Raw genomic sequence first — 11,821 nt, 5'->3', positions numbered from 1 at the left:
TCATATTATTAATTAAAAATTATTACTGAATATTAAATATAAAATTTATTACATGTAATTAATACTTAATTTACTAATTTAATTAACGTGTGATTGAATTAATTTATCTGTTTCAGCTTACTTCTTAAATTTTTTTTTCTCAAAACTATTTATTTAATTTATTTATTAGAGTGAACCATTTTCTGGAAAAGATGAGTTAAAAATATATGTCATTTCTTTAAAATGTTTACTTTAGTCCTATATTCTACCAATAGATGGCGCCATCAGTAAACAGAGTACATGTAATCAAAGTCAATCATGTCACGAGCAATTAAAAATGATCTGTATGGAATAGTGCATCATCAAATACGAATATCGGTCCCTCCCGTAAAGTGGAGCGGTGACTTCGCACTTTCCGGTGAAATCACCACTCCGATAAACTTCAGTGATATGCAATTCAATGATACGATACGATAATTCCAATAACCGGTCCGTTCACTTTTCAATCCAATCACAGATTTCTTTCGATAGCTTCCATTGGACAGATCGTATCGTCACCGCTCCGGCAAATTTCAGTGATATTGTATCGATTGTTAGTTTCTATCGGGATCCAAAACCTGTAATCGAAATATCATCAGTAAGATCGTAAGAAGGATTTGAATCACACCCCTCTTTGAAAAGTATTGATCACTTGTATTTGTGACTTTTTGATATTGGTTACGTAATAACCGCTCTGAAAATATTCGTCATCCCTATGGTTGTTAGCGAAATAAAGAGTTAATTTCCTAATAGAGATAAAATGCTTTATAGAACACTCTACATGAACATCACCACAATCGTATCAAGGATTTGAATCACACCCCTCTTTGAAAAGTATTGATCACTGGTATTTGTGACTTTTTGATATTGGTTACGTAATTACCGCTCTTAAAATATTCGTCATCCCTACCTAACAGCAGGTCAAGTTTGCAAATCAACCAATCACAAGTACGATGACATTACTCATATATGTATTGAAATAATTTCCGAAGATTGGTTTATTCAATGAGAATTGAATTTTTGATCATTTGCCTCATAATACATTAAGTCATCAGGCATTCTTTTCTTTTACATTTCAAGTAAAACGCTTAGATTATTTTTTTACTTTAAAATTTGCCACACATAAATTAAACATATGACGTTTGATACATTAACTGTAACCGTAACCATCCGGTATTAAATCGGCGGGAGCGTCTCTTCATCAGCTGATTGCTTTTTTCAAATTAATGTTCAGCAAATTTTTTTGTTTGTTAAACATGTTATATTAAATACTTAACTTAAATATTAAACACTTTTTCAGAAATAAGCTAGCTTACATATCAATTTAATCGGTATGAGCTTTTTTTTTATTAACTAAAGAATTGTTCCATTAGAATGACTTGAATTTTTTGTGTCGAAACTTTTTTGTTTGAAAGCATGCACTATTTTTATTTAAAGTGTTATTTCCTCATTTCAAGAATTAATTTATCATCAATTTCGTAGAAGTAGTTGCTTATTTTAATTTTTTTCATCTCTTATTTAGACACACATTAATTAATTTTATAGTAATTATGATGGCTGCCTACTGCATGGGATAAATTTTTTTTCTTCAAGGAATCGCATATATATGATTTTCATCTAATGTTTTATGAATAAAGAGTTTATTTCTACTTTATCAGTGTTAGCTATGTTTTTCAGTGTAAAGAAAAGTATTCATGCTTTATTTATTTTCATTGGATTGTAGAGAAATTTACTCATAATTTTATCCACTTCATGAAGTAAATGCTTGCTAAAATGTATCTGTTCTATATTTGTCTTTTAGAATTTTGAAAAGAAAATGTTCTCATTCCTTCTTTTAAATTGGAAGGAATTGGTAAATTAATTTAGGTGGGCTTAAATTTTCTTGACAGGCATGAATAAGTATGTGCACATTATTTTCCATTCTGTAGGAACTAAAATTCTGTATTTAAATTATTTATTTGTAGTCATGTTCAGTTAGTTCAATTTGGTTTCTTAATTCTTGATGAAATTAGATCTTTTAAACATATATGGTTAATTTTTTTTTATTTACGAGCAGAGATTTAAAAAGTAGCAATTTCATCATATTTTACTTACTTCAGAAACTTAGGTCATGAATTTCTATTAATATCCAGTGAAGAGATATGTACTACAGTTGAATTTATTTATATTCTTGGATGCTTATTATTCTAATATAATTAATTATAATAATTTCTAGAATATATGCTTTTTGTTGTTTTTTCCATTTTTTTTCAGAAAATACACTTAAGAGATCCCACTTTTTTTCGTTTTATAGCTATTTCACCATATAGATGTGGAGAGCATATAATCATAATAAGGGGGAAACATGGTAGCCATTGTATTTTGACCATCTCAAGGATGGCCATGGTACAAACCAGAATTTCCTTTGTATGTTATTTACTTCACATTCCCATTTTTAAATGTTTAGGCATGCAACAATGCTTGCCTTCTTTTTATAATACTGGTCAGAAAACTTGTTAACCTTTTTAATCATTTGATTTTAGGGCACCTTACTTTGATAGTTATAATAAAACAAAGTTATAAATTATTGTTATTGATGTATTATAAGAAAGATTATATTTGGGGCTTACTCTTGTTTAAAGATATATTGGTTCTTTGTCATAGCTCTTACATTGGTGTTGATAATCTTTGCAGATCTGAGTGACTTTTTTTTGTCAAACTTCGGTCTAAAAACTACAGAAAATTTTCTCATAAAGAATATATATAATAAATGCAATTTATTATAACATCCGGGTTATACGATACCTGCTAATTACATATTTTTTAGCTGTTTTGAAATTATAATTTCCTTTAACTTTTCCGGAGTACCTTTCTACATAATTGTTAAGAATTAGTGAAAATAAATAATTTTAATGCAAGCCATATAATTTTTCCCGCTAAGGAAAATCCAACATTGCACTGAAAATAAAATTAATACTATAATAAAAACTTATATCAATTTTATTTTTAAAAGACTGGAAAATAAGTCATACATCTGTTTAAAAAAACTGGGCATTCTGTGGTGGCTGAAACCTCTTCAAATTGATGCCCAAACATATGAAATTTCAAAAATGTATAAATAAAAAAATTAATCTTCCTTTGTAACATTTTTCTGTTAAGTTTAATCATCAAACGATTTGTATCACAACAAAAAAGTTGTGTATTTTATTTCACCTGAATGCTTAATTTTGTGTGTCTTACAGTTAAAGAGCATGAAAGGTAATTAATCTCCTTTCCCTTAATATATAAATTTTGTTCTGCTAAATTCTAGATCATAAATAAAGAGAAATTTTTTTCTATGTAACTATAAACCCTTTTTTAAAAATGCTATTATTTCAAATAATGTTAAATTGTTACTTCTTTTCTTTGCTCTTTACACTCTTTAAAATCATGTTGCATTTTAACTAGTACGAGTATCCTCGTAAGTTAAATATACATACAGGGAAATTTTTTTCCAGATTTGAATGGCAACCCTGTTTATAAGAGGATGCATATCATTATTAAAAGTTCTTATTTTTTATTCAAGTACTTATATTTTTCTTCTGTTGGAGTGGGGGAATCCCTTATGCTAGATTTACCTGATTACCGACTGTTTTTCTTTGCTATGACAGATCTTTCCGTGAATCCGGACATTAGTGGGAAAGGTTTTATCTCAAGTTAGAGAAATACTGATTGAATAAGGAACATATATCCCTTTCATTCATTAGGCTCCCCACCATTTGCTTGTTTAGACAGGGAGAAAACTCCTTTCCTCCGAGAGATGATTTTATGTATTCACTTAAAAGCCCTAGTTTTGATTTTTAACAGTGAGTCAGTATTTCTCTTCACATGATTACTTCTTTGTAGAACATTTGTTACTAGTATGTAAGTATAAGAGAAAAAGAAATGTAATCGCCAGAAAATTTAAACTTTCTTTTTCACCCAATCTTCCTGATTCAAATCTCTGAATAAAACATTTTTGGAAATGTCTGTAAACGCTAAAACACAAAACAAAATTCGAGTTGAAATTTCTGAACACCAAATTTGCAGATTTCACTGAAATTTTGAAAGAAATCTATTTCCATTGTTTATTTATTTATATCTGTTTATCCAAGTACAGGTGAATAGAACTTTAAAGCTTTAACAAAACTGGTAATATTTAGCGCACAATTTTAGCATCTAGTTGAACATTTATCAGTCTTTCTGCTCGCTTGCATATAAATATCATAACAGAGAAACACAATAATTTAGATAAATGAAATTTGATAAGTAATCTTGTTTTTAAAAATTGTAGCGCCATCGTAAATTTTGAGTTCAATTGACTGACGAAAATGTTATGAAGCATATTTGTTGCTCCCCCCCCTTTTTTTGTTTTTTTTAAAATACTATACTAGACCTCTGAAAATAAAATATGTTTGTACTCTTGACTTTCATAGTTTTGCCCAAGGTTCCTACTTTTTATGCTGGAAGGAGAGGTAATGATATCTTTCTTAGAAAGTATGCTATGAAGTATTGGACATTTTCAGCTGGTTTATATGTGCTGCAGAGCATATTAAACCATTTTTTTTAAATGTGTCTGAGTGATTACCCACCCAGAATGAAATTGGCTTTTTATGCATGTGATATTTATAAATTAATAGAACTATTATTGTATACTTTAAAAGAAAGTTTAAGAAGAACATTTATTTTTGTCCGACCCAAATATTATGGAGCATATTTGTTGCACCTCCCCTTTTTTTTAATACTATACTAGACTTCTGAAAATAAAATATGTTTGTACTCTCGACTTTCATAGCCTTGCCGAAGGTTTGTACTTTTTATGCTGGAAGTAGAGGTGATAATATCTTTCTTAGAGAGTATGCAATGAAGAATTCGACGTTTTCAGCTGGTTTACATGTGTTGCAGAGCATATTAAATCTATTTTTCAAATGTGTCTGAGTGATTACAATCCTAGAATGATCCTGGCTTTATCTGGCCTAAATAGCAGAAGGTCCTTATATTTATAAATTTTTGTATTCTTTAAAAGAAAGTTTTATGTGTTAAAAATTTTTTTCTGTACATTGCTAATGTCAGTGTAATTTTTCAATTACTGCAGAATAGAGAAGATAATACAGGAATAAGAGGGAACAAATTATTGTAAATCTTACATTTCACAAAAGAAACATCCAATTGTTATATCCTTTTCTAGCGTGATTGTCATTAGCTTATTTAAAAATGCCTTGGAATACAAAATGAATTCATCTCCAGTAAATTTTGCATTGCTAAGAAATTATGTTCTACAGAGAACAAGTAAGGGTGAAAAAAAAAAAAAAAAAAAAAAACGTTTCTGTATTGCATTTTTATCAAAAAGGTATTTAGAAAAATCCAGACTTCATATTGATTTCTTGGTCAAGTTTTCTTTACACAGTTTTGATTTTAATGTCTGGAAAATGAGAATGAACTAGCTATTTTTATCCTTTAATTGAATGATTATAAATAATAATAAGAAAAACTATAGAGTTTTAAAAATTAATTTCATTCTTTCTCATGAAAAATCATCTGTTGAATTCAGCATTAATAAAAATATTGATTTGGAAAATTTGAATGAAAAATATTTCACAACAATTATTCTTATGACTACATAAAACAGTCTGGCAGAATCCACTCAGTAGTCATTAATAAAAAAGTTAAGAATTTTAGAAATTCAGTCCATTTAAAATATTGCCTATTTTTGTGGATGGTAAAGGAAATAGTCAGTAGCATAAAGTAAGAATCTGATTTCTTGATCTCTTTATGATGAAAGAAATTTCTCTTATAAAAGGGAAATGTTGAAATTGAACACAAAACTATTTCACTTGTTTGGCAAGCTAGAAAATTTTTACTACTAATAAATTCTAATGAGTTGGAAAAGTTTTTTGGGGAAACTGACTTTAATAAAATGTGCTTGAATTTTATATTCTAGTTTTGTTTACTTATGTTCTTAACCTTTTTTCGAGGAATTGGAATATTAATGAGGTAGGAATATAACTTTTTTTTTTCCCTTATGGAATTATACAATTGTTAATTGTATAATTTAAGACGTGGTGAAAGTCATTTAATAAAATCTATTATTATTAGTCTATGCAACCCATTTAAGACTGCAAATAAAATTACTAAATATAGTGAGTTATTGCATGAGGAAATTTACACTTTCCATCCCAGCTATGCTGAATCGTATTTATTGCATATACAAATATACTTAATTTTTGCAGTAATTTCTCAGTAGGTGCACTGTTACAAATTATAGGATTAATTTAACATTCCACTGGTGGATGTAATTATTTTAGATTTCTCTTGCTTTTAAGAAATATCAAACAAGATAATTTTATTTTTATTTTAAGCTTTTTCACTGAATTTCTTCATTAACATTGTAGAAATATTTGCTTAAATTGTATATTTATTGTAATTTACTGACTTTTCCTAGTACTGATTCTATTATATACTGAGCATGAAATAATTTTCCCACTTTGGAGGGCTTTAGAATGGCCATTCGTCCAAATGAGATGAAATTTGAGCTACAGTTTATTCAAATGATGTGCTTAACATTTATTAAACAAAAAATTTTTACATGAAAATCCACCAATAAATGGCAATGTAAATACACTTTCAAACATTTAATATGCTTTATAAATGTTAAATAACACACATCAAAAATGTAGCATTAAAACTACTCAAGATGTTTTTCTTCATGTTCAACAATGTGCTCTAGTCACAGAACTATATTTGCCATATCTGACTGGAATAAGTCTGTTAGAATTTCAAGAACACAGTGCCAAATACTGTCCATCAGATCTAACACAGATGCTGGTCTTTCACAGACCAACATGTTTTGGTCCATCATGGTCTTTTAGGAAACTTCACAACCAAAAGTTGCACGGAATGAATTCCAGCGAACTAAGAAGCCATATAATTGGAAAATGATGGCTAATCACTCGCGAATCTGTGAAATGGTGTTGTAGTAATTGCTTTCCTGATGATGTGAGGATGTGTATTATACTACATAAATATAATGTGACAATAATAATAAATAATGTTATTACATCTTTTTATTTTCTTTGTCTTGGTTTTAGTATTTGAAAATTATAGTTATTTCATGGCCATTTCTGTACTTACAGCATTTGTTCATCTTTTGAATTGATAAATACTGAAGTAAAATGAATAGCTATGTTTAAACATGAATTGCTAGTAACTTTTTTTTTTGTTCATTTTTGATTTGTTTATATTATATGCAGTAATATTTATATTAGTCCAATCACAGTGTTTTGCTTGAATTTTTTTCCCCTCTTTGCTATCTTTATGTTTTACCAAACCTTTTAGTGATACAATAATGGAAAAATCTAAAAGGTTTGGAACTAAATAAGAGTTTCATTATGTTATTTATAAAAATAAAAAAAATGCCCCATTCTTATTAAGTAAATTAATAGGGATATTTCTTACAATTTTTAATATTGTATCTTTGTAGTTTGTATTGCTTAAATGTATTATCGGGTTTATGAGATTGTTCTTCGTGGTTTATTTTTAGTTTAGAATATTTTCAAACTTTTCTTGTTGAATTTAGTTTCTGTAATATTTTTCATTAATCTTTTGCATCTCAATTTATATGATTCATGATGTCATAAACTGAATTTTAATTTTTTAGAATCATATCTTTGATTAAGAAATTCTTCATTCAGACATTCTTCCATTTCTTTCTTTTTTCTCTTTTGAAAATATTTAATTTCTGTCCGAGTAATGGCTTGCTAATTTTTGCTTTAAAGGATCTGTATTGCTTTGATAATGACAGTAGTGAGAGTAGCTGAAGTATTCAGAGTGCCAATTGAAAGCAAGCTTTAAAAATTGCATAATTTTTCTTTTGCTGTTGTTTTAGAGTTCTTGCATTTCAGAGTTTACTGATACATATGTTAACTATTTATCTATGTACGTATTAAGCTATAATTGAATTTTATAAGTTTAAATTATTAAATTAAAAAGTTTTCAGTATTTATGTGGTGCTGCCTCCTGTTACTGCAAATATATCAAACTCAATTCATCTATTTTTTATTATGTCATAATTTGTATAAATTCTGGCATTTTATAAAATTAAAATGCCTAGTAAATATTTTAATTTTACAGAATTTATTGTGTCCAATAAATCCTTAAAAACAATAAGCTTTTTAAAAGTATCATTTTTAATAGTTGCTTTGTTAATAGTTTTTCATAAACATTGAAAATTTCTATATACTCAACAAATTTCTCTTTCCAGGGAAGCCTATTGCCTTGAAAAGAAACTTAAGAAATAGAAGATATAGACTGATATTTACAAAAGGTAAATTGATTTTTCATTTGGAATACTTTCAGTGAATAGGACTGAGCCTAGTTTTTGTTTTCATATAATTTAAAACTTAAATGAAGCAATTTTTTTTTTTTTTTTTTAATTTAGACTGTCTGCCTAGTGAAAAAAGAGGGGAGGATGTTATTTTTCAACTGCATAATCAACATATACAGTTAAAATTATAATAGGTAGAGGTGGAATGCATCTCAATTTTTTTTATGTACAATTTTTGATTTTATTTAATTGAAGTTTTTATTTTATTCTATAAGGAATAAGTATAATTTATAGGATGGCTAATTTCAAATTCATGGCTTCTTGTTCGAATTTGCTCAAATGAATGCCAGATTCTCTTATTTTCCAAATGCTATCTATTTAAATTTTAACATAAATAAATTTACACATGCAGAAGTTCTGTTTACAAAGTATATTTAGAAGATCAACGACTTGTCAGTTCCTTCAACTGGAAGTATGCCTTAAACTTATTCAATAATTGATGTAAAAAATTACTGACTTCTCTTGTTTCATTTGTTCAATCATAGATTTAAAGACAGCAGGCTTCTAACTGAAGATGGCAGTCAAAAAAGATTTTAGTATTTCAGATTTAGTTTGGGCAAAGATGAAGGGTTTTCCTTTTTGGCCAGCCAAGATAGTAGAACCCCCTACAGATAAAAAATCTACTCCTAAAAAGGCACGTCATTATGTATTCTTTTTTGGAAGTCTAAATTATGCATGGATAAAAGATGAAAATATTGTACGTCATTCTGAAGAAATGCTACAGTCTACTTCCAGTAAGAAAAAATCAACCCTTTTAAAATTAGCAATAAAACAAATCATTGAAGAAGCACCCAAAGAAGCTAAATCACTAGTCAAAGAAAATGAATATCCTAAGAAGTCTCCTAAAGTATTAACAAGTGGTACTGAAAAGAAGATTGCTAAAGTACAAAGAAAGAAAGTGAAGAAGGAAATCCAGGAAGTTCGAAAGAGAATTTTACCTAAACGACGTTGTATGGATAAATCAGAATATGAAAGAACATCTCCTCCTCTAAAGTTAACTAAAAGGCCTACTGAAGATTTCTCTGAATTAAATACACCTCCTAATTTAAACTATAAGTGTATAGCTGTTAGCAGACCATTAGATGAGAATCCTTCTTTAGGAATTACCAGCAGTGAATTTCAGCCATTTCCTACTTTTGAAACTGAAAGCCAAAAAGAAATTGAAGAAGCACCCAAACAAGCTAAATCACTAGTCAAAGAAAATGAATCTCCTGAAGTATTGACGAGTAGTACTGAAGAGAAAATTGCTAAAGTGAAAACTGAAAGCCAGGAAGTTCGAAAGAGGGTTTTACCTAAACAACGTTGTACGGATAAATCAGAATATGAAAGAACATCTCCTCCTCTAAAGTTAACTAAAAGGCCTACTGAAGATTTCTCTGAATTAAATACACCTCCTAATTTAAACTATAAGTGTATAGCTGTTAGCAGACCATTAGATGAATATCCTTCTTCAGGAATTACCAGCAGTGAATTTCAGCCATTTCCTACTTTTGATTTACATGAATCCAATGAAGCCATAAAAGTAGAAAATGTCACACCATCGCATAAGAAGATTGGATTTATTGGTCTCGGAATGATGGGTCAAAGGCTTCTTAAAAATCTGCTTACTTCCAATCACAAAGTCACAGTTTGGAATCGAACCCCTGAGAAATGTGAAGAGTTTGCTAAAGTTGGGGCTGAGCTTGCACATACTCCAAGTGACGTGGTTGAGAACTCTGACATAATTTTTTGCTGTGTTTCTGGTCCTGAGGCCTCAAAAAGCCTGGTTTTTGGAAACTGTGGCATTCTTTCAGGTCTTGAAAAGTCGCCACCTGGATCAAAAAGTTATGTTGAAATGACTACATTGGATCCAACTACATCAATAAACATTCACGAAGCTATCACAAGTAAAGGTGGGAATTATCTTGAAGCTGCAATCTGTGGATCTAGAAAACCCGTAGAAGATGGAATTTTGTTAATTTTGTGTGCAGGCGATAAGAATGTTTTTGTCTCTTGTGACAGTTGCTTTTTTACCTTGTCAAAAAATGTATATTATCTTGGAGCCTATGTTTGCTTTGCTTCTCAGATGAATCTGATTCTTAGTACAAGAGTGGTAGAATCACCTGCTGCCTTGTTAGAAGCCTTGGACCTTGTTGAGCGTTGCAATCTTTCTGAGGCCAGTTTCTTTGAAATTATGGAACCAATATGTTCACCTCTTCTTATAGAAAAAGGAGAAGCCATATTATCACGTATCTTTAAAACTAATACTGCTCTTAAGTACCAACAAAGAGATATAATTTCGGCTCTTACATTTTATATAGACCGTGGACACCCAATGTCAGTCACGACAGCAGCAAATGAAGTGTTCGAACGTGCTAAACTTCGAAATTATTCTGACCGTGATGTATCTGCTGTTTACATGGGAACTGAGTATTAGTGTCAGTTCATTGTTTTGCTATATTATGTTGTATGCCTGAGGGACATATATGTTTTTTTTATCCCAATTCATTGTAAAATGTTATAAAAGATTTCATAATCCATTAAAGATATCATTCATACAGTTTTATTTTCAATTTAGTTGTGTCTTTTTATTATTTAGTCTTAAACTTTTATATTTTCATTTTATCATCATTGGTCATTTTATATTCTGAAACCAGAGCAGCTTAATTATTAAATATATTGAATAATGATAATAAAGCGCCTTATTCCTTAAAATTTGATTTTTAATATTTATTCAATTTTGATTAAGAATATACGTACATGGTGTGCAAAATTAGTCCATGCATTGTTCTCAGCTGAAGAAAAGACATTTAATTCTCAGTAATAAATTATCCTATTGTATATATATCCCCTCCCCCCTGATGCAGGTACAGAAAGAATAAAATTGCAGTATAAAATGTACTAATATAATTCATAGACTATTGCTATTAATGAATTATGGAAGTTTTTATTTGTGTATTGTACAATTTTAACGAATTTAAATTAATAATAATATTTATACATTTCTTCTACTTGGAATATAAAATTTTTTAAGGAAAAAAAAGTTTGTTATTAGATACACAATGAAAAAAAATTTGTATTGAGTTAAAGTCCAAGTCACTCGAAATATTTTCGAAATTTACTATGGTATGAATAGCATTTTTATTTCTCGTACTATATACTGTACCAATAGATTTTATATTATACACTTATTAGAAAAGACCTTTTTATAATTTAAAAGTAGTTTATTTATGATTTCAATAAATATTACCTTCTTAGAAATTACTTAAAACTGTAATAACTACCATTATGGTCTAGAATCATGTTGTAAAAATATAATAAATATCTTCTTTAAATGCCAAAATACATGAAATCTTATTATAAAATTACTGCTAGTAAATGAGTGTGTTAAAAGCTATATTTTTTACCATATTTGAGCAATTAAAATCAATGCAAATATTATTT

General features: G+C 28.7%; 2 protein-coding genes across 5 annotated transcripts in view; both read left to right on the top strand.

The window, feature by feature from the left end:
• The first annotated feature begins 1,199 nt into the window (after window positions 1-1,199).
• Window positions 1,200-11,821, top strand: part of LOC129960377 (cytokine-like nuclear factor N-PAC) — a 38,934-nt gene continuing 28,312 nt past the window's right edge. The window contains exons 1-4 of one of the 4 annotated variants that reach the window (XR_008783583.1): window positions 1,200-1,349; window positions 2,312-2,424; window positions 8,276-8,338; window positions 8,884-9,479. The gene's annotated coding sequence lies outside the window, so the exon portion shown is untranslated. Of the gene's footprint in view, window positions 1,350-2,311; window positions 2,425-8,275; window positions 8,339-8,883; window positions 9,480-11,821 lie in introns of those variants that run through there. The other 3 variants (XR_008783582.1, XM_056073789.1, XM_056073788.1) reach the window with 3 other exon arrangements.
• On the top strand, window positions 9,975-10,814 carry LOC129959748 (cytokine-like nuclear factor N-PAC). Its single transcript, XM_056072639.1, has one exon. The coding sequence runs from the start codon at window positions 9,975-9,977 to the stop codon at window positions 10,812-10,814; it is 840 nt and encodes a 279-aa protein (XP_055928614.1).

This window comes from Argiope bruennichi, chromosome X2 (assembly GCF_947563725.1).
Source record: "Argiope bruennichi chromosome X2, qqArgBrue1.1, whole genome shotgun sequence".
NCBI lineage: Eukaryota > Metazoa > Arthropoda > Arachnida > Araneae > Araneidae > Argiope > Argiope bruennichi.
Note: the sequence above shows the minus strand (reverse complement) of the source record. Positions and strands in the feature narration are given on the sequence as shown.

Bases quoted from the DNA above. Each gene is read 5' to 3' on its own strand.
- LOC129959748 (XM_056072639.1), top strand. From the start codon at position 9,975: ATGGGTCAAAGGCTTCTTAAAAATCTGCTTACTTCCAATCACAAAGTC.